The 22775-nt window shown below is 40.1% G+C and overlaps 1 protein-coding gene and 1 pseudogene across 1 annotated transcript in view; one reads left to right on the top strand and one right to left on the bottom strand.

The window, feature by feature from the left end:
• Positions 1-16386, top strand: part of PDSS2 (prenyl (decaprenyl) diphosphate synthase, subunit 2) — a 387297-nt gene extending 370911 nt beyond the window's left edge. Inside the window, exon 8 of the mRNA XM_006839955.1 lies at positions 16228-16386. Within this exon, the coding sequence (XP_006840018.1) occupies positions 16228-16386 (159 nt within the window). The remainder of the gene's footprint in view (positions 1-16227) is intronic.
• A 4917-nt stretch (positions 16387-21303) lies between these two features.
• On the bottom strand, positions 21304-22479 carry LOC102813996 (annotated as a pseudogene).
• Positions 22480-22775: the final 296 nt, after the last annotated feature.

A 22775-nucleotide genomic window follows, 5' to 3' on the forward strand; every position in this document is an offset into this window, starting at 1 on the left:
GGCTGGTAGTTTCGAACCGCTGACCTTAAGGTTCGCAGCCCGATTCGTAACCACTACGCTACCAGAGCTCCTTCTAGTTAATCATAGTATCTCCTAAAACTATGATCCTGAGCCCCAGGTCCAGCAACTTGTTGCTTCAAGGTGTTTGATAATGTTTAAGAAGTTTTTATAATTTTGTCCTCTGTATGCTCCCCCCGCATTCATAGCTATATTTACAGCAATGGTAAATACCCATGTACAAATATCCTATCAAACCTTTATATACTTGTGGGTATACTCCTATTCTCCCACCCATACCCATTCAGCCTGTGCGTCTGTCCTTATATCTTCCCATGGATCACTATTAGTGCAGAATTAAGTATATAAAAATATTTACCTCTGTCCTCTTTAACTCTTGCATTCCTTCTTGTGTCATCCACTGCAGTCATCATTCTTCTTCCAACCTCCCTCTTGCTTTCCCCATCCCCCAAATTAACATGTGTCTTCCCTCTACCCAGTGAATTATTTCCCCTTCCCTCCTACCCCTGGCAACCATCAAAGAATGTTTCTTTTAGTATGGATACCTTTTCTTAAGCTTTTACAATTATGGTTTCATACAGTATTTCTCCGCTAGTGATTGACTTATTTCACTTAGCGTAATGTCCTCCAGGTCAATCCATGTTATGAGGTGTTTTGTAGATTTATCATTATTCTTCAATATTGCATAGTATTCCATTGTGTGCATGTACCAACATTTATCAATTCTTCCATTGATGCACATTTAATCCATTTACTTTTATTATAACTATGATAGATATAAATTGCTGTCATTTTGCTGTGGGTTTTTTTGTGATGCTGCTAGATTTTTGTTGTTGTTTTTGTTGTTAAGTTCTGTCGAGTCAGTTCCAACCCATAGTGACCCTGTATAGGGTTTCTTAGGAGAGGATGGTGAGTTTGAACCACTGATGTTGTGGTTCAAACTGACTTTGCTGTCCAGCACATTAACCCATAGCACTTAGTTCCACATAACTTTCTGTACCGAGTTGATGTTGTGTGTGGATTTTCTTCATTGCTATTATGTTAATGTTTACTGAATCTTTGTGGTTGTCATCTTTTTATTTTGATGTGTAGGTATGTTAAGGAATTTGAAGATTTTTAGTGTGACAATATACTACAAACACTAAACCCTCAAAAGATGTTGGTACTTTTAAATTTATCCTTTTGGATGTATTAACATTCTTAGCTGGGGTTATGCATTTATTTCATTGTCATTATTCTCAATAGATGCAATTTTTCTGTTGCTTGAAGTACTATTTGATGACAGAAGGCACAAATATGTTTTAAGTTCACCTTGTATCAGGATATAGGTAAGGATGATATGACTCTAGGTCCACGTTGGTGGTAGTAGTTTTGAGACAGTTGAACTTCAAATATTAGCATCTAAATGCCAAAGCAGATAAAAATTGGCATCTGATGAGGTCATAAGAATATTGTAGTAAAACATAGACTTGAATAAAAGCATAGAAACCTAAACTCATTTTTACATCGTTTATATATTCCTCAAACAATCCCCAGGACTGTTTGATACCTACATGATGTGAGTATCTCGTCCCACAGTGTTCTTTTTAATTAAATCAGCAGCATAGTATTTGTCATGAGATTACAGAGCTCAGTATTTATTGATTCACTCCCCACAAAGCTACCGGCAAGTTTGTTCATTGCTGCAGTCTATAGCTTTATGATATTTTTTTTGCTTGTTGAATTTCTATTATAGACCTTGCTAAAAAGCTTTCCCATTTCACTTTGTGAATTTCAGAAACATAAACCTACTACCTAACATTTTCTAGGAGTCGTTATTTTACTTGTTTGAGTATATACTACAATACAGTCCACATTTCTCTACCTTATCCATAAAGGACTAAATTAGCAAAAACACTATATATGTTGTCTCTGATATTTCTGAAGTTAACAGCTAGTGGCCATAGCACAAGAGGAATGAGAGTATTGTGCTTGAGGAGGAACCCTGATGGTGCTGTGGGATAAGCATTGCGCTGCTAACTGCAGGTCGGCAGCTCAAACCTAAGAGCCATTCTGTGGGAGAAAAGAAGCTGTCAGCTCCTTCTGCTCTGGTATAGAATCACTGAGTCCAAAGCAACTTACTGCACTGGACTTGGTTTGGGCTTTATCATGGGGTCACTGCCTTTGTTTTGTTTCTGGAGTTCACAAGTCATCTGTTTAATAACATTTTCTGGACTTGTGCCATAAATTACCAATAAATTCAGTAGTCTGCTTTCCAGAAAGTACCTTTTTCTTCATTTTTTTTTCCCCTGTGGCCCTCTATTTGAAAATGTTAGTTTGCATTCTTCATCTCTGTGATGTCTCACTGCTTTTCGGAAGCTGGGATGGCATTATGGAGAGCAGGACAGAAGCAGAGGATGCCCTTGTGTCTGGCTTTGCAGAGTGAGAGAGGAGCTCTCCAGGTGAAGTGCCACCGATAAAAACCTAATGGTAACATCAGGCACGATGAGCAAGAAGCTGCTAGCAGGGAGTGGGGCAGCTTGGAGCCACACAGTTATCTGTCCTAAGGAGTGATGGGAGGGGAGCGGCCTTGGAAAGGAATGGACCCCAGAAGCCACAGCACATCTGAATCTTGGGATTGTAGCTACATCCAAGGCCTCCCCTGGCAGCCAATAACAGGTCAGCTGAATGAATGTGTGACCCTATAGGAGTCTTGTGTGGTGCTGTAGGAAAGCATTGGATTGCTAACCACAGATTGACAATCCCACCAGCCATTCCTAGGAAACCCTAAACAAATCACTATGCATCAGAACCAACTCGACTGCACTTAACAACAACAGTGGTCCTAAAGACTTCTCTTTATGGAATTTATTTCAGTCATTATAAGTTTTAACTATTTAGTTGTTCTGTTTCCTCTTTATCTTCTCTTACTGATGCATTATCTTCTGCACATATTTGAGCTTTTTTGATCATATTTGACAGATAGCCTTTTATATTTTATGCCTCTTATTTTTGTCATTTTTCCCTCCCCCATGCATCCCACCATCTTTAGTGTGTTCTTGGTTTTGACCTTTGTGACAGGTTTGTTTGTTTGCTTCTGTATATTTTTAGATAAAAACCACATTTTAAAAGCATGTGTGGCACATGTACTTGTGTTGATACAAATTTAATTGTGGAATCCCAAGGCAATTTTTAAAGCTTGGTACTCCTTCTTTTTCAATACCTTCAAATCAGGGTCAATGTCTTGTATCTCCACAGTGGCCCCTTGCTCACAACAGGAGCTCACACAGGATGAGGACGAGGTGATGATGTGCTTCTCCTCGTGGCACATTCTCCAGGGCCTTTGAAAATCTGAGCCCAAGGGGAGCTTCTGTAGCCACTTACTTTGATCTCTTTCAAAACTCATTTGACTATTGTCAGAATTTAATTTTTCAGAGGCTCCATCAACCTTGAACTATATTTCCACTTATGATCTGTTGGAATCTTGCCACTAAACTTATTTTTGCAATGCAAGGAGCTCTGGTAGCGTAGTGGTTATGAATCAGGCTGCTAACCTCAAGATCAGCAGTTCAAAACTACCAGCTGTTTCATGGGAGAACAATGTGGCTTTCTGCTTCCCATCAAGACTTACAACCTTGGAAACCCTGTGCAGGGTCGCTCTGAGTTGGAACCGACTCCACGGCACATAACCACCAACCACCATAACCACTATCCTAATGTGTACTCTGCTTGTGTAAACCATGGCTCCTACTGCTTTCTTTTCCCTGATTCTAACACCATATTGGCATTACTTTGTTTGCAAGAGTCCTATCACGTTTACATTTGTTATGTTGACATGTTGTTGTTGTTGTTAAGTGCCATCGAGTCGGATCCGACCCATAGCGACCCTGTACAGGGTTCCCGAGGCTGTAAATCTTTACGGGAGCAGAACGCCTCATCTTTCTCCTGCGGAGCAGCAGCTAGTTTCGAACTGCTGGCCTTAAGGTTCACAGCCCAATTCGTAACCACTACACTACCAGAGCTCCTTTGTTGACATAGTTAAGCAAAAATTGCCTTTTCTACCTCTGGTCATAAGATAATCAAGAATTTGTCAAATTACAGAATGGAAATTTCAACAGTTTTTCAAAAAGTTGAAGTACCTTATCACTGCTGCATCATGTCTTTCAGCCACCTTTGTGATCTCCATTAGGAAAACAGCGTCTGGGTCTGCTATCTGGTGCAAGTATGTGATCTCTTCCCATAACATCAAGGCTTCCACTTGTCTCCTGTTGCCCCCAACCAGATGTTTTCAGCCATGAAAACCTTGAATATATGTATATTTCCTTATTCTATATTATACTGTTTCTTATATAGGTGTGCCTTATGTTCCAGAAGATATCTAATAAGATATATTAATATCCCTGAACTCTATCTAGTAAGCTGAAAGAAATCTTGGAATTGTCTCCACACATTTTCCAGAGCCATAGAATAAAACCCAAGCTGTTTCACAAATTTGTGTTCATATCACTCACCTCAGTTTCCTCTCCTATAGAGTGAGGTAGTACCATGAGATTATGCCTAGAATTTCTTCTAGTTCTTAAAGTCTTTTCCTTGCTGGTTGAACAGAAGTGACTGCTGCCTCCATTTCTCCTAACACTACTTAGATACCATGCCATGCTCATCATTTGATTCTGACTCACACTTTCTCCTCCCTCACTCCCAAGGATTGATTTAATTTCATATACTAGTGTTTTAATAGAATACTTATAGAGCCTATCTTTATGGAAAAGTTCATGAAGACATGAGCCACTTACTTCTTCTTAATATTATGGAAGCACTTGTGAACTACCATGAGCCTCCATTGCTATGAGACAAGCTGAGATGATACCCATGTACCATTACTGAATCTTTCTATTAAGAGTCCAATACATGCATCTTGATCAAAAAGAGTAAAAATTTAGAGCAGAATTTTAGAATTTTATGGAAACCAGACTTAGGGACCCATTGAGACTGGGGAAACACCCAAATCTATTGCCCAGAGGTCATCTTCAAACCTTGAAATGATACTATCCCATGAAGTCATCCTTAAACTAAAAAATAGCTGAACTCAGTTAGTAAAGAAAGTTACCTTGAGTAATACACTGTTAAAGAATTATCTACGTGAGATCAAATTGGCTAAAACACAAGAGAAGTTTAAGGGCAGAATTTATCAGTTAATGGTGGTAAAAACAATATGGGTAGAGATACCAAGAATAGTAACAATGGAAAATATGTAGCCAATGTCACTGAACTGTACATGTAGAAATGTTGTATAGATGTATGTTTTGTTATATGTATTTTCACCACAAATAAATAAATAAGAAATGCACAATTAAAAATTTTTTAAGCACTTTTAGATCAAATAGTTTTCAGAGCACAGTCAAGAAATCAAACAATGTATTATGTTGGGTAAATTTGCCACAAAAAAACTCTTGAAAGTGTTAAAAAGCAAAAATGTTAGTTTGAGGTCAAAAATGTGCCTGACCCATGGTATTTTTAGTGGACTCATCTTCTTTAGGAGTCCTGGTGTGGCACTGTGGACTGCAAAGTCGTATGAACTGCAAGGTGGGTGGTTCAAGCTCACCAGCTGCTCCTTGGAAACCCTACACGGGGTCCCCAAGGCACTTAACAACAACAAAAACAACATCTTCATGTGAAAGCTGGACAATGAATAAGTAAGATCAGAGAAGAACCGATGCATTTGAATGATGGTGTTGGTAAAGAACATTGACTGTATCCTGGACTGCCAGAAGAAAAAACAATTCTGTTTGAAAGACATATCTCCAGAATGCTCCTTAGAAGCAAGACTTTGTCTCACATACTTCGGACATGTTATCAGAAAGGACTTTTCCCTTGAGGAGAACATCATGCTTTGTAAAGTGGAGGGTCAGGGAAATAAAAGGAAGACCCTCAATGAGATAGAGTGACACAGTGGCTATGACAATTGTGTGGTTGGTACAGGGCCAAGCAGTGTTTCATTCTGTTGTACGTAGGGCTGCTATGAGTTGAAATGGACTCAATGGCACCTAACCACAACAGATAGTGAGAAATGTTCTCAAAAGGGTCTCATAAAAGCAGCATTTATCACTCAAAAGATGTCTAATAAATGCTAAATAATAATGCATTTGGGTCAACTCAGTCAATTGACGTAACAGAGTTCACAGAAATCATGATCTACATCCTAGTGAAGTATGGGTCTTAAAAACTTGGATGTGACCATCTAACTACTTGTCACTACACCAGGAGTAAAACAGTAAGAAAGTAACTAAAAATCCAAAGAAGAAACAAGTCAGCAGGAGCCATGACATGAGCTCATCTATCCTGAGACTAGAAAAAATAGACGGTGCCCAGCGACTACCACTGACAGTTCTGACTGGGATAGCAATAGGTGGTCCAGATAAAATGGGAGAAAAATGTGGAACAGAACTCAAATTCTTATTTTTTAAAAAAAGAGATCCAGACAAACTGGGACCTTAGAGAACAGAAGACTCCCTGAAACTACTGCCAGGAAACACTCTTTAAACCTAGAACTGAGCCTATCCCCTGAAATCACCTTTTAGCAAAGTAGCAGAGTAACACACAAAACAAAGGATACTACCTGTAAGATGGAGTCCTGGTGTAGCGCTGTGGGTTAATATGCAGGACTACAAGGTCGCTTTGAACCACAAGGTTGGCTGTTCAAGCTCACCAGCCGCTCCTCAGAAACCCTATATAAGGTTGCTATGAATCAGTACCCACTCGCTGTCACTTAACAATAATAACCTATTAGATTTGTGCTCTATTTAAACACCATCAGTATGAGGCCAAAATGTCAAAAAATCAAAGATGTGAAGATGAGGAGGCAGGGAAATGGAACAAACAGAACACAATTGAGAGAATGTTGACAATTGTGATAAATAAAATATCACTGAACAAAATTGTCAAATGAGAACCGAACTTGCTATTTAAGCTTTCACCAAAAACTCAGTAATTTAAAAATAATAATAATAATAATGTACTTAACTTCAAGTACAATACTTTACATCCTCTCCTCTCTGTTAATATCTTTAATTGGATCCTCTAGCAGGGGGATTTGGGCTTAATTTATTTCAGGTGATGCTTCACTTAAACAATTATTCAGTTGACTTAATTAAAGATTTAATTATATTAGTGCCCTACAGTGCTGCATCAGAGAAATAAAACACAGGCAGATAAATCGCCTTTTTGTATTTCTTGTGCTGTGTATCCTACAGCTAAATTGTTCTTTCAAGCTACAAGGGCTGGAATACACATGCAAGTACTTCTAACCAAATCCTAACATACGAAGTGCTGTCCATCACTTTGACCTTTGCCCAGTCAAATTGTAGGAGAAGGCAGAAGTGAAAACAAGTATATTTGTAAATTATGGTCTTTTTTTCTATTAGATTAGAACCAAGGTTGAGGGTCCCATTCAGGAGACAGCAGCTGAGTGTCTCTCTGTGTCTCTAGCCTGTACTGTGGTCTTAGGTGATATTGTTGTTATTAAGTAACATGGCATCAGTTCCTACTCGTAATGACCCTGTGTAGGGTTTCTGAGGAGTGGCTGGTGGATTTGAACCACTGATCTTGCAGTTCAAACTGACTTTGTGCTTACTCTACAGCAACACACTAGAACTCCACTTAGATGATATGTAAATAGTGGTGGTTATATGCCGTGGAGTCGATTCTGACTCTACCTGTGTAGGGTTTCAGAGGCTGTAAATCTTTACGGGAGCAGAAAGAAAGCCTCATCGTTCTCCCACGGAGCAGCTGGTAGATTTGAACTACTGACCTTGAAATTAGTAGCTCAGCTTGGAATTCACTATGCTACCAGAGCTCCTTACTTAGATGACATTTGTTGTTGTACCGTCAAGTTGGTTCTGACCCATAACAACCCTGTATAGGGTTTCCAAGGAGCAGCTGGTGAGCTGGAACCGCCAACCTTGCTGTTCAAACAGCTTTGCAGTCTGATGTTGTTGTGAAGTGCCATTGAGTCAGTCCGACCCATAGAGACCCTGTATAGGGTTTCTAAGGAGCAGCTGGTGAGCTTGAACCACCGACCTTGCTGTTCAATCAGCTTTGCAGTCTGACATACGTGCCCATAATGATTGTTGAATTGAATTTGATCATGGCAAAGGCAAGGTAAAGTGTAGTTGTTGTTGTTGTTAAGTGCTATCAAGTCGATTCTGTATCAACCCTGTATAGGGTTTCCAAGGAGTGGCTGGATTTGAATTGCTGACCTTGAGGTTCAAACAGACCTTGCTGTCCAGTGTTTATCGTACAATGCCATGCCAGCGTGGTTAGGACACTGCAAACCCTATACAATCAATGTAAGAACCAAATTCAAGGGGATTGCCTTGTTTTTCCAGGGCTCACAAGTTTTCCCCCATTGACAGCGTGCAGTCCTATCACTTCTGTCATTCTTCTTAGTGGAAAAATTTTGAGTTTTCTTTCTCTGACAGGATTTCGCCTTACACAGATTTTAGCTTTCGCGGGTTTTTTAAACACAGTAACTCAAAGTACCTGCTCTACTTATGAGACATTTGTCAAATCAGACTAATGATCAGAATGACAACATCGGAAGCATTTTTCGAACCTTTATGATTACATCCCCAGGAGTGGGGCCTACGCATCTGCATTTAAAGCTCTCCTTATAGCCAACCAAGTTTGGGAACCCTAGCTTAATGTGTCATTTGTTTACAGAACACAAGATAGATCCATTGTTTACGCTAGTTTGCAGTAAAAATTAGTTTCATGTACAATTTATTAGTTGCATCTAAAGGATTTTGTTTAAGCCAATAGTTGTTTACCTGGTGTGAGTGTTCACAGATGTCTGAAAGGAATGATACCATCCATGAAGGATTATATTACTGGTGAGTCATGAAATGATATTCTATACATAGAAACTATTGGGTCCTTTGGTGTACAAAGCCCTGTGAGCCCTGCTATCTGGAGAACGCATATTAATATTGACTGGAAGTAACATGATCATTGAATGACATAAACTAACTCTTTCAGGACTTGACTAATTTGTCAATGATGTCCTCCTGGATACTGTTTTGTCCTAATCTTGTATGTGCTGTAGGATAAGTAATGGACTACAGATTGCAAGGTCAGCAGTTCAAACCCACCATTGCTGCTCAAAAACACTACACTTGATCACTATAAGTCAGAACTGACTTGTCAACACTTAACAACAGCATAGGACTAAATACCATATCTGGTGGCATAGTGGTTACAAGTCAGGCTGCTAACCTCAAGGTCAGCAGTTCAAAACTATCAGAAGTCCTATGGGAGAAGTATGAGGCTTTTTGCTCCCATAAAGATTTACCGCCTTGGAAACTCTATGTAGGGTCCCTATGAGTCGGAACAACCACCACCACCGAGTCAATAAACAGTTGATGTTTAGTCAGTTCCAATTCATGGCAACCTCACCTGTCTCAGAAGTGAACTGTGTTTCGTAGGATTTTCAGTGGCTGAACTTTCAAATGTAGATTGTCAAGGCTTTCTTCTAGGAGTCTCTGAGTGGACTGGAAACTCCAACCTTTCAGTCAGCAGTCAAGTATTTAACCATTTCCCCTACCCAGGGACTAAATACCATCTACTCAGCTGAACCTGGCTGGATACAGTTTCTAGAGGGGCAAGTTAAATATAATAGGAAAATGCAGAATTTAGAACATTTTATAGCATAGCTAGCGTGGTCTTTTCAAAATGACAAAAAGAGTTTGAAAGAAAGATTAGAGTCCAACCCAACAAATGCAATGTGTAAGCCAGGGCTAACCACAGTTTGAAAAAGAATAGCTAAAAAAGACATTTGGGGACCAGGTATTGGAACAATATTAGAGAAGTACTGTTAACTCTCCCATCTGTGGTAGTACTAAAACAGGAGTGAAGCATCCTGCAGCCAGCATGTCAGTTCTTTATAGAAGACAAGATCTTTCTCGTTAGACCCATTACGTGCCAGGTCTTACCAGCCCAGGCAGCCTACTACAGTCTGGAAAAATGTGACCCCATAGCCACTGGTAGCTGGAAGGAGTTCTTGGAGGGAGTATTTACACCTTAACTGCTCTACCAGCATACATACCACTGCCTAGATCTTACTTTCAAATGATTCCAAAACAACAGCCAAGAACCTACACATAGCTAGAACAAAAATGACAAAATATTAGCAGTTGTTGACTCTGGGTTATATGAGCCTTCATTATGCTCATCGATGGGAGTAAATGTTTTATGATCTGCAGGTTCCATGATCTGTGTGGAAACAATTGTTTATGTTTAACTCTGTTGTTACAGCACAGTACTTAAACAAGTGGGTGTGGTTGGGTTTCAACACAACTTTATTTATAAAAACAGGTGGACCATATTTGACCCGCGCACTCTGGTTTGCACACTCTTTTTGACTTTGACTTCTATGATAAACCACACATATAACAATAAAAATTGCTATCTTAATCATTTTTAGGTATATGTGTTAGTGACATTAATTACATTTAACATGCTGTATAACTGTTACCACGATCCACTTTCAACAGCCACAAAAGAAACTCAGTTCCCCTTAAGCAGTAACTCCCTGTTCTCTCCTCCTACAGCCATTGCTGACCTCTTTTCTCTATATATCTGCCAATTCTAGACAGTTCATGTGAGTGAGGTCAGACACTGTTTGTCCTGTTGTGTCTGACTGATTTCCCTTTCCACAATGGTTCCAGTGCTCCTTTACTAGTCTTTCAACTTTTCTATACTTTCAAATTATTTTATAATAAAAAACCTGAGAAATAGTATATACAGTTCAAGTTTCTTAGTGTGGTTTTCAGAGCCTTGCTTGGTCTGCAGACACATGCCCCTAAAAGCTGTGTCACACCAATGTGTTTAATTCCTTAGATGCTCTGTAGTCTTTAGTCTCCTCTGTGCCTTTTCTGAAACTGTTCTCTCTATAATTCTCTCACTGCCACCATTTCCATATCAAGTTGTCAACATTCTTAAGATATGCCGCAGATCCCACTAGCTCTGTAAGGCCTTTTTTCTTTTTTTTAAACTTTTTATTGTGAACTGATTGAAGGTTTACAGAGCAGATCATCAGTTTTACATTAAACAAATCATACTTCATTTCATTACAATCCCTTCCATGTACCATCAGTTAACAGTATTTATCTCTGTTCACTTTAACTCTTGAATTCCTCCCTGTGTCTCCCACTACCTTCATCTTTCCTCTGTTGTATATTGCCCTCCCTGTCACTCATGTTACCATGTGTCTACCCCTTAAGTCTGTGAAAATTTTTCTCTGTATAGTGAAGTCATCCATATAGTTTCTTATTCATGTTATTTGCATCTTCTCCCTTTCTTTTCTTAGATTTGCCAATGATTTGTCAATTTTACTAATCCTTTGAAGGAACCAACTTCTTGTCTTATTGATGCTTTCTGTTGTTTTCTATCTACTTCTGCTTTAACCTTTATTGTTTGTTTCCTTCTGGTCATTGGAGGCTTACTTTGCTGCACTTTTTCTAATTGTTGAGGATTTTGGGTTAATGTGTTGATTGTGGCTCTTCCTTTTAGTTGTGTGCGTTGATTGCTGTAAATTGCCTTCTGAGCACTGCTTTTGTTGTGTCCAAAAGATTTTGATTTGTTGATTTTTCATTCCCATTTGATTCAAGAAATTTTTTTATTTCATTTTTTGTTTCTTCTATTGTGGCGCTGTAGGATGAGCAAACCCACTAGCTGCTCCTTGGAAACCTAATACATGATCGCAATTAGTGATTCAACAGCAGACTTTACCCAGTAAGACACTTTGGTAGCCTAGTGGGTTACTCACGGAGCTGCTAACTGCAAAGTCAGCATTTCCAATTCACTAGCTGCTCCACAGGAGAAAGATGGGGCTTTCTGCCCCAATAGAGATTGAAAACCCTGTGTAAAATTGCTTTGAGTAGGAACCAACTCAACAGCACACCACCATCACCATACCCAGTAGCTTTTTAAACAGCATGTTATTAAATTTCCATTAGACTTTTTTGTCCTTATTCTTCTTATTGTTCATTTCTAATTTATAGCCTTGTGATCTGAGAAGATGCTTTGTAGTATTTGTATGTTTTTTAATTTATTGAGGTTTGCTTTGTGGCCTAACATATTTGTGTATTCTAGAGAATGTTCCATGTGCACTGGAAAAGAATGTGCTATAGTTGGGTTGAATGCTCTATATAAGCCTGTGAGGTCAAGTTGATTGGTTGCATTGTTTAGTTCATCTGTGTCTTTTTTTAGTTTCCTCTAGTTGTTCCGTCCTCCATCGAAAGTGGTGTATTAAAATCTCCTCCTATTGTTGTTGAGGTGCCGCTGCGTCAGTTCTGACTCATATTGACCATACTTAATGGTCACAACAGAATGAAACACTGTCTGCTTTATCTACTATTATTATGGCGTTCTCCATTTCTTTCTTCATTTCTATTAGACTTTGATTTATGTATTTTGAGGCCCTTTCAGTGGGAGCATAGATATTTATTATGGTTGTGTCCTCTTGTTCAATTGACCCCTTAATTGTAATACAATCTCCTGCTTCGTCTCTTATGCTGATTTTTACCTTAAAGTCTGGTATTTTATCAGAGATTACAACTGCTACTCCTCCTGGTGTTTTATTGCTGTTAGCATGACACATTTTTTTTTTCCATCCTTTGATTTTTAGTCTGTTTTTGTCTTTGTGTGTAAGGTGTGTCTCCTTAGAGAATATATTGAAAGATACTGTTTTCTTATCCATTTTTTCTACTCTGTCTCTTGACTGGTGCATTTAATTCATTACATGCAGTGTAATTATCAATAAATATAATTTGATTACTCTCGTTTTGCTGTGTGTGTGTTTAAGCAGTGCTGCTGGTTTCTTTGTTCCATGGAAGGCCTTTTTGAAATCTCTTCCAAATAAAGTTGGTCTCTTTTGAATATCTGAAGTCCTATATTTGGCCTTGATTTTGCTGCTTTTCATGGTATATTCTTAATTAGCTCCTGACCCATAAAGTAGATGGACCATCCTACTCTTTATATGTGTTGTGTTGTTCTTGAGTGTTGTTGAGTTGGTTCCAACCCATAAAAACCCTGTATAGGGGTTTCTTAGGGGCAGCTGTGGGTTTGAACCACGAGCATGTGGTTCGCAGTCCAGTGCTTACCCTACAGTGCCACATTAGTCTTTATACATGGTGGTGGTGGTTATGTGCTATGGAATCAGTTCCGAGTCATAGCAACCCTGTACAGGGTTTCTGAGGCTGTAAATCTTTACAGGAGCAGAAAGCCTCATCTTTCTTCCATGACCCTGAAGTTAGCAGCCCGATTCGTAACCACTATACTACCAGAGCTCCTTAGTCTTTATACATAGTAGATACTAAATGAATACTTGTTGTTGAACATCTAACCCAATGATGGAGATGTCTATATACCTACAGGTTCCAACCTAAAGTCTCAAGTAAGAAAATGTTAACCAAATTTAGATTTGGGGAGATTAAAGATAATGAAAACAGGGCAAGTGTGTTCTCTCTTTCTTTAACCATTATAACTATTATGATCTGAACCAGGTCCTTCAAGATTGTTGTGTATCAAGTCAAAATAGGCCTGATCTTGACAGATGGGATCACTTTCTTGGCAATAGCTAAGGGTTTGAGAAGAAACAACTCAATTGTCTGGCATCATTAATGCTTTAATGCTGTCAAACACTGGATGCTGTCTCACTTAGTCTCCATTTACAACTCAGAGGAAGGAGTTAAATAGCTTTCCTTAGCATTACAAAGGTAGACTGGGATTCTGATAATAGAATAGGAATTTGAATCTGGCTGCCTCTGATACCCCTCACTATTTTATTGTTTTCATACATTTGTTGATTAGCAAGAGATAAAAGAACCCTAGGCTGAAATGATCCCCAAAGCTGGTATGCAGTGTGGAAATACTGTGAAGCGCTCAGACCCATGTGCCTTTGGACCTGGAATTAGAAAACCTAGCTTCTGGTCTCAACTTTGCCACTGTTCTCACCCAGTTTTAATTGGAATTTCTGTCTTCTTGTTGTTGAGGTATTGAAGTTTTCTGTAAATTTTAGAGAGTAGTCCTTTGTCTGGAGTCCTGGTGTGGCTCTGTAGGAGAAGCACTGATCAGCACTGCAGGATAAGTCTGTGTTCTTGGGTGAGTCATTAAACTTCTCTAAACCTGGGTCTTCTAGTATTTATAATTAGAGAACTAAACCAGATTCTTTCATTCATTCGTATTTCATGCATCACTGCAGTAGCTTAAAGTTTTCTGAAGTAATATATAAATAAATGAGGGATTTAAATACAACACTATATAATAATGCAGCCCTCTAAATATGCACAGAATACCCTGAGAGCCTAGAGTTGGAGGGGCAAGGTGCCCCCTAGGGCCCAGTCTTCCTAGTTCATCGCTAGCCAGGGAAAAGAACTGCAAGTGTTGGTAGGTGCCAGTTAAGTTGGTTCTAACTCATAGTGATCCTGTGGACAACAGAATGAATCACTGCCCAGTCTGTACCATCCTCACAATCTTTGCTGTGTTTGAGTCCATTGTGGTGACTGTGTCAATCCATCTCATTGAGGGTCTTCCTCTTTTTCACTGACCTTCTACTTTATTAAGCATGATGTCTTTCTCCAGGGACTGATCCATTCTAATCTGTCCACAGTATGTGAGACGAGGTCTCGCCATCTTGCTTCTAAGGAGCACTTTGGCTATACTTCTTCCAAGACAGATATGTTTGTTCTTCTAATAGCCCATAATATATTTAAAATTCTTAACCAGCACCATAATTCATCGGTTTTCCTGATTCATTGAAGGAGCATATATTTGACGCATTTATGCTGGGTCTGGCACACCTTAGTCCTCAAAGTGACGTGATGAAAGAGGGAAAGGGAGAAAAACTAAGATTGGATAAGTAAGATTTAGATCAGGAAGGGACCTGTGTGTCTACTGAAGGAGCTTGAACGTTTTCTAAGACTATTTATCATAAGGCAGATTTTAAAGCAAAATTGCATTAGCATCTTTTTAATAAGGATCTCCCTGGCAGTGTAGCAGATGGCATTCAGAGGCACAGAACGGGTGGTTGCAAAAACTAATCCAGAGGAGGAATGAGGATGGCATGAACTAGTAGTGGCTATGGGAAGGAGAATAGAGAATAAGCTTGAAAGTTATAAGAAAATAGAATGGCTAGAACTTGGTAGCTGTTCCAGTCAAGATGGTTAAAGACAACTCCACAGTCTTAAAACAGGAAAGATTTATTTCTTGTCCACACTAGATACCCACTGCAGGGATGAGAGGCACTCTTTGTGGTCACTCGGAAACCAAACTGAGGCACTTCTTCAGCATGGCCAGGCTCACTCACACTGGCAATCAAGTACTGCAGCCCAGAAGTGACCTGTATCATTTCCAACTCATGAATGGTAACTTTCACACGGTGTCCCACTCAGCTATTTAGGCCAGAAAGTTCCGTTGATCAAGGCACTGCTCTGCTATGATGTGATTCTCAGATTTTTCTTAGAGAATTAGGTAGTCATTTGAGGCATTCACTGAAAAATTAACAACCAAACAGGTGAGAGAAAGCAGACAGAGCAAATCATTATAAGTTTTCTACTATGAAACGTAACCATTTTCTTGGTCATTCCCATTATTTGAGGGCAGGCTTGAAAGTCAACTCTGTATTTGTGGGTTAGTTTAGTTGTTACAGGTTCCATCTTCCTAGTCAAATAAAGCCTTTTAGGTTTTGAATGCAACCATCAGATCTAATATATGGATCTTTCTTTAATTTTCTTATGGACTATTGTGTCAACATATGGTGTTTAAAAAAAAAAAAGTGATTAACAGGGATGTTAGTGAAGCCAAAGCCGTCCTCACAAATATCAGATGCTGAATTCAAAATGCCAGAGATGCAAATGCCCTCTCCTTCATTACTGCGGTCCCCCAGCGTGATACATTTCAAGCTATCAAGGGGTGGGAGCTGGGGAGGAGGTGTAATTAGGCTGATTGGAGCCTATTGTGCTGCCCCGAGCACAGACATCAGCAGCCTTAGGGAGTGCTGGGGCCTCAAGATCTTTTGGGAATGATGTCCTCTTTACCTCAAAATACACAGCAGAAGCAACGAATCTGTACTGTTTCCTTCCTGCTTTGTTTTCCCACCGCCCCTCCCCAGTTTAATTGTGGGGTTTACTGCATACCTTAAAAACTGACTTTTATTGTGCATTTGTTTCTGAACAGTTGCGAGAAACAATCAAAGCTGGCAAAGGTGTGACTTCAGCTATTGACCTGTGTCGTTACCATGGAAACAAAGCACTGGAGGCCCTGGAGAGCTTTCCTCCCTCGGAGGCCAGATCTGCTTTAGAAAACATTGTGTTTGCTGTGACCAGATTTTCATGACACCAAATTAAAAAGACACTATTGTTCGTTTGCTGGAAATTTTTTTTTTAAAAAAGAGAGAATGAAGTGATCTAAATGTGTTAATGATTTTCACAGTATATACTTATCTTTTTGTCCCTTCCTGAATGAATACTGTCTTCTTTTCGGAACTGCTACAAACAGAATTTGGAGGAAAAAAGGTCATGCCGTTTTCACTTGTCATGCCAGAAGCATACTTGAGGCTGCAGTCACAGAAATAATTAATGAGATGTGCCCCTGTGACCTCAGCAAATGGACAGGAAATCCGTCCTTATTGATTGGACCCAGCAAGGATGGCGCCAGGGCGGTGGCCTGTGGTTTTCCTTCTAGAGAGGACGAAGCAAGCTGGAAGCTGCAGGTGTCCAGAGGAGTATTATCAATACCAGCCAGAGAAGACCGGCAGATCATAAATGAGTGACCAACTGGTCAGAGCGAAGGATGATTCAATGAAAAAGAAATATGCCTCATCTTGCAATTATGTTTCTGGGCTATTTATAGATCCAGTGTGAAGATAGTGTGTGCTTGGTGTTTTTTGGTTTTGAGAAATTGCTAGGGGGAGGGAGGCAGAGGGAGGGATGCCACATATTTTAAGTTGTTGTCAAGTGCCATTGAGACTGTTCTGACTCCAGTATTTTAAGTGGGAGATTCAAATGTTATCAAATGTTAACTTGGTTATATTAGGAATTACTTGTTTTTCTTTCTTGAAGACCAAATCATTTTCAAACACCATTTCAAAGAACTTAGCCCTTTTTTTTTTTTCTTAACAAGTTCCACTTTTCCAATGAAATGTATTCATTTGTTAATACTTTGGTACTTTGGTTTAGAGAATACCTTTAATTTTCACATGTGTCAGTCATGTAATTGTTGAGCTCGGGAATTCATGAGTGAGACTTTTCTTTTAACTTCAGGATGTCAAGTTCTCATCTTGAACCACAAACATCCAGTCACAGAAAGCATATAGGCACTCACACAGCTCTGCCTCCGGACACTGTCTCTGTGGTTCATAGGAGATGATTTTTGTGGTTTGCATGCATGCAATATGAGAACACCGTTGACAAGAAGGCTGAGTTTACATCAATGATCTAGATTGAGCCTCAGCTACCTTTCTTCCTTATGGTGTAATTACAGCCCTATCTGGAGACAGCAAACACAGCAAACAGATTTTATTACCTCATTCACTCAAACACTAAGTGAAGTTATTTTAGTTAAGTCCCTCCCCACAATAGTTACAAAAGCATTTTATCAGCACCCAGCATGTGGCATGCAATGAAAAGAAAATGCAAAACTACAGAGGTTAAAGTATTGTACTGTAAAATATTTTTAAGTGTATTGGAAATATTGTAATTGTTCAGTTTATGCTACTACAGTTTGAAGGTGTACATATTTAGCTTAAGAGAACACTCCATTCTTCTGTTTGAAATGTCTTTGCTTTTCTCACTGAAAATGGCTTAATTAGTAACTATGCTTAAGATGCTTTAGATCAGAGTAGGTTTTAATCATTAACTTCTAAAAAGAAGAGTAATGCTTTGTCTCTGTGGATGGGCTGGAATTTCATTGTGAGAGGTTTTAACAAGCGTGTTCTGTATTGCAGGCCCCGGGACAGGATCTTAGGGCTCTTCTAATTCAGTTTAACAGCTGGTTTTCTCTGTGACCTTGACCCTATGAACACTGATTTCCTCATTTGTAAAATGAGGTTAAATTGGATAGTGTATGATAATGTATGAAGTCTCTTCCAGCTTTGTTTTACTTTCCAAAAACTGGACATTTCTAACTGTCTAAATAACAACAATGGAGTTCCTGGGTGGTCCAAATGCTTAACACACTTGGCTATTAACTGAAACTTTGGTGGATCAAGTCCACCCTGTAGTGCCTGAAAAATAAGCCACTGAAAATGCTGTGGCTACATTGTGGGATTGCAGTCAATAACATGAAGCAAAATGTGTCACCGTTGTTGGATGGAAAACTGATTTGCTCTGTAAACCTTCACCCAATTCTTAATAAAATAGTTTTAAAAAAAAAACACAGAAACCCTATGTATCACAGTTTCTCTAGCACACATTGCGTTGACTTGGACTGTAACTGGGAATAACAAAGGCGCATGCTAGATTCAGGGAGGAGAGACAGTGATACCCCAAGAGTAACCCTGAAGGATGCTGCTTGCTACACTGTCTCACAAGTGACCTAAACTATTCCCAACTCCCCAGGATGGCACAGACCCTTTCTGCTTCCTTTGGGACCATGTTCTAGTTCCTTTTGTCTTCGCACCTTTTGTCTGCCTTCCTACCCTTTCTGCCCTCTCCTGTGCTTTGCCATGCTGTCTCCTGGTCCCTGCAGTGTGACAGTGCTCAGCCCTGGCTGCCTGTCTGCTCAGGTCTTAACAGCGGGCTCACGTCCTCTGTATCTTGGCCAGTTTTTGTAAAACTGAACGTTGGCTAAAGATGAAATACTGACAGGCTCTCCCCATGTCCTTTGGCAGGGATAATTTATTAGCTCAAATTAAGTTCTTACAGTTTGCAGTCTTTGAGGAGAAATTGGGGGCAGAGAGATATTCCTCAATCACATCTCACCGAACTCTGTGGGTACAGTCAGTGAAAGTAATGAATAGGTAAGAGTTAGCCGCCCTAAAACGTCTCTTTCTTCTCGCTCTTTTCTCCTTGAATATGCCCCCTTTTTTGCTAGAGCAAGAATTCATTGGCCTTTTATCCTGCTCTCCTCCACCCCACCTCACCCCAACTTCTGAATTGGCTTCTCTAAACCTCACTCACTTCAGGCTCCCATCTCACTATCAGTTTTCTGTACTAAGTATAAAAAAAGACTACATTATTGAGGGCCCATGGGTATAAACACTCAGCTTAGGGAATTAAACACACACTCCTTTTAGCTCCCATAAAAACTGTGGGATACTGGCTTGCATAATATGCCCTTAAGACATTTAAATGAATACACATTTTTTGTTTTATATATGTACCTCAAATGTTTTTGTTTTGTTCATTTGTGAAAAATAAGATGTAACTGGGGAGCCACAGGGAAAGAAGTAGGATCACTGTTGTTGCAGGAAAGGCATTGTAATCCTTGAGATAAAACAAAGTGTATAATTTTTTTAATGTAAAGCTAATGATCTTCGGTGTTAACCTTCACTCAATTCACAATAAAAAGTTTAAAAAAAAAAATTTTAACTGTGAGGTAAGTATTTCACCACTTACAGATGCAGAAACTGGCAGAGAAAACTCAGAACTTCCGTCTGATAGACTTACTCACACTTCCACCTCTTTGCACCTGAAGGTCTTTTCAAACACCTCTTTCTCTCCTTTGCTTCTCCTTCCAAAGAATTGTTGTTGTTGTTATGTGCTGTGGAGTCGGTTCTGACTCATAGTCGACCCTGTACAGGGTTTCCGAGGCTGTAAATCTTTATGGGAGCAGAAAGCTTCATCTTTCTCCCGCGGAACAGCTGGTAGTTTCGAACTGCTGACCTTTTGGTTCGCAGCCCAATTTGTAACCACTACGCTACCATAGGAATCTGTATTCACTGCCTAGGTTCACAAGCCCTGTTGTATTATTCCTGTTCTCAGATCTTCAGTGGCCCCTCGCTTGGCTATGAATGTACTCAATTCTCCCTACATTGTTGTTGAGTGCCATTGAGTTGGTTCTGACTCATAGTGACCCTGTATAGGGTTTCCGAGGAGCCGCTGGTGAGCTTGAACCTCCGACCTTGCAGTTCAAACCAACGTTGCAGAGGGGTCCAGTGCTTTATCCTCCAGCACCATACCAGGACTCCTCAGCGGTGTGCTGTTTCTCTGCTCATGTTCCCCCTGTATCTTCATTAAGATTCATCCTTTGCCTTGTTTCTCCTTCTGCCTCCATTGTTTTCTTCCCATCTTTACCAATGAAGTCTGTTAACCCTTAACCCTTGCAACCAGTCATTCCTGCCAATGTAGACCAGCGCCAGGCCTGTAGGCAAAGAATCCTTGTTCAACAAATGTCGTGGGCCTCTCACCGCTCTACTCTGCTGAGGCAGCCTTGAAGTTCACAGATGCTCCTTGCTGCGAAGTTTGCATGCTGTGTCCCTCCACTTGTCACCCTCAGCTCTGGTGGGCCTCATTCTCATTCTTCCCCTCTTCTCTGATGATCTCTTCCTCTGATGGGGCTCCCTCTCACCCCCACCCCAGAGACATTACTTCTTAAAAATTCAAATTCTGTTTGTCCAGGAATTACAAAGCAGTTTCCTGCCCCACTAAGTCCCTTTCTTTTAAGTTCTCCAACTATTTCTGGCATAAAAGCATGTGAATTTGAGTCATCCTGGTGTAGTGCTGTAGGATCAGGACTGGACTTCGAACCACAAGGCCAATGATTCAAACCTTGAAAACCCTATACAGGGTCACGATGAGTCGGAACCTACTTGGCAGTACTTAACAACAACAGTGAGCTATTGACCACTTATTATTACTTACTTTGAACCAGGAAAAGGATTATAACTAACATTAAATGCTTTAAGTTGGTTGTAAGTTTGACTTGATGATAACATTTTATCCCCTAGATTTTTTTGCTGTTGTAATGGAGCCGTTCATACCAAAAACATACATCATCAATGACGTTGATTGCTTGGTCCAAGGTCTCCTGCTTCAACATTTGAGACTGTCTTATCTCTGGCAATGTTATTTCTATGAACCAGGATGTGAATGACACCTACACATTTAGGGTAAAAACTTATATATACATTAGTGCAAAATGCTCCCAAAAAAAAAGCAGACATTTGTATAGACTGAGCATACACAACACACTAAACTCTGTGACCACAAAGTGATCTGAATAATCAATCCATGATAATCTGAATTCAAAACATGAGAAAAAACTAGTTATACTAAAGTTCTCTGTGGGCGACGAGGATTGGGACAGTGGTGCTTAATCCAAAAGACTGCAGCTAAAACATACTTTTCCCTCTAGATGAGAAAGATCCACGATTTGTTCCCTTGGTACTTTGGGGTCATATATATGTAGGTGTGCACCTTCATCCATCAGATATTTGCTGATATATATACTAGAAGACTCTCTCGTATCACCAGTGTCCTTTTTTTGAATGCAAACCCCAAAATAGTTATCTTCTTATCAGTCACGGTATTAAACAGACTATCTATAATCCGGGAAGCAAATCCCCTTCTCTGGTAGTCATTCATGTCTATGATCTGCTGCCAATAACGAGCTACTTCAGGCAAATTTAGAACCTCACAGAGATAAACCAAATTCAGAACATCTTTTTGAAAGCAGCTCCCACCAAAACCAACAGTGGCTTTCAGAAACTTATTTCCAGTTCTCTGGTCCATTCCAATGGCTGTTGCTACTTCTTCTACATCATTAGCTCCTGTTGCTTCACAAAGGGCACTTATAGAGTTAATGCTACTGATTCTCTGGGCAAGAAAAGCATTTGCTGCCAGTTTGGAAAGCTCTGAGATGAGGATCTTTTCTCTGGGAACCCAGTGTTCATACACAGCACACAGTGTCTGTACAGCACTCTGGCCCTTGGGGGTTTCATCCCCTCCAATCGTACTCTGACCGGGTTCTTCAGGTCCTTGTTTGCTGTCCCCTCTGCCAAGAATTCAGGGTTAGACAGCACCTGTAAGTTAAGGTTGGGTTTTGTGTTGGTGTCAACTATGCGACAAATACTTTCTGCTGCCCACACTGGAACTGTGCTTTTCTCAGTCACAATTTTGTACCCATGTGACTTTTGCACAATGCACCTGGCACAAGCTTCAATGTACTTCAGATCTGCAGCCCGGCCTTTCCCCATTCCATAGGTTTTTGTTGGAGTGTTCACAGAAATAAATACGAGATCAGCTTCTTTAATGGCATCATCAATAGCCGTAGAAAAAAACATAATTTTTTTCCTCAACAGGATTCCACCACTTCTTTTAGTCATGGGTCATAAATACAAAGTGTAGGAGAGTTCCATGCATTGATTCTTGATTCATTAACATCAACAACTGTTACTCTGATTTCAGGGCATATATGAGCAATGACGCTACATGTGGGTCCTCCAACATAGCCCGCACCAATGCAACAGATCTTCTTAATTTCAAACATGATTGTACCACTTCCAGCCCCGAATGCAGTGGCTGCTCCTGGCCAGGCTATTTAGGACAGCACCTCACTTGGGCCACAGACTGTGCACCCGTGCCCTCCTCCACCCCTCCCTTAGGCTGCCAAGCGCCACACCTCGAGTTCCAGGCTGGAGCCCGTATTTAAAGGTTTCTATCCGAGAAGGCGGAGGCGTTATTCCACCCCCCCGCAGCCAGGAAGAATCAGAGAAGTCCACAGAGGAGATAGTTGAAGAGCTTCTGGAAGAAAACTTCCCTAACATCTTAAAAGATGAGAAGATA

This window comes from Chrysochloris asiatica, unplaced genomic scaffold, assembly GCF_000296735.1.
Source record: "Chrysochloris asiatica unplaced genomic scaffold, ChrAsi1.0 scaffold00027, whole genome shotgun sequence".
In the NCBI taxonomy this organism is placed as follows: Eukaryota; Metazoa; Chordata; class Mammalia; order Afrosoricida; family Chrysochloridae; genus Chrysochloris; species Chrysochloris asiatica.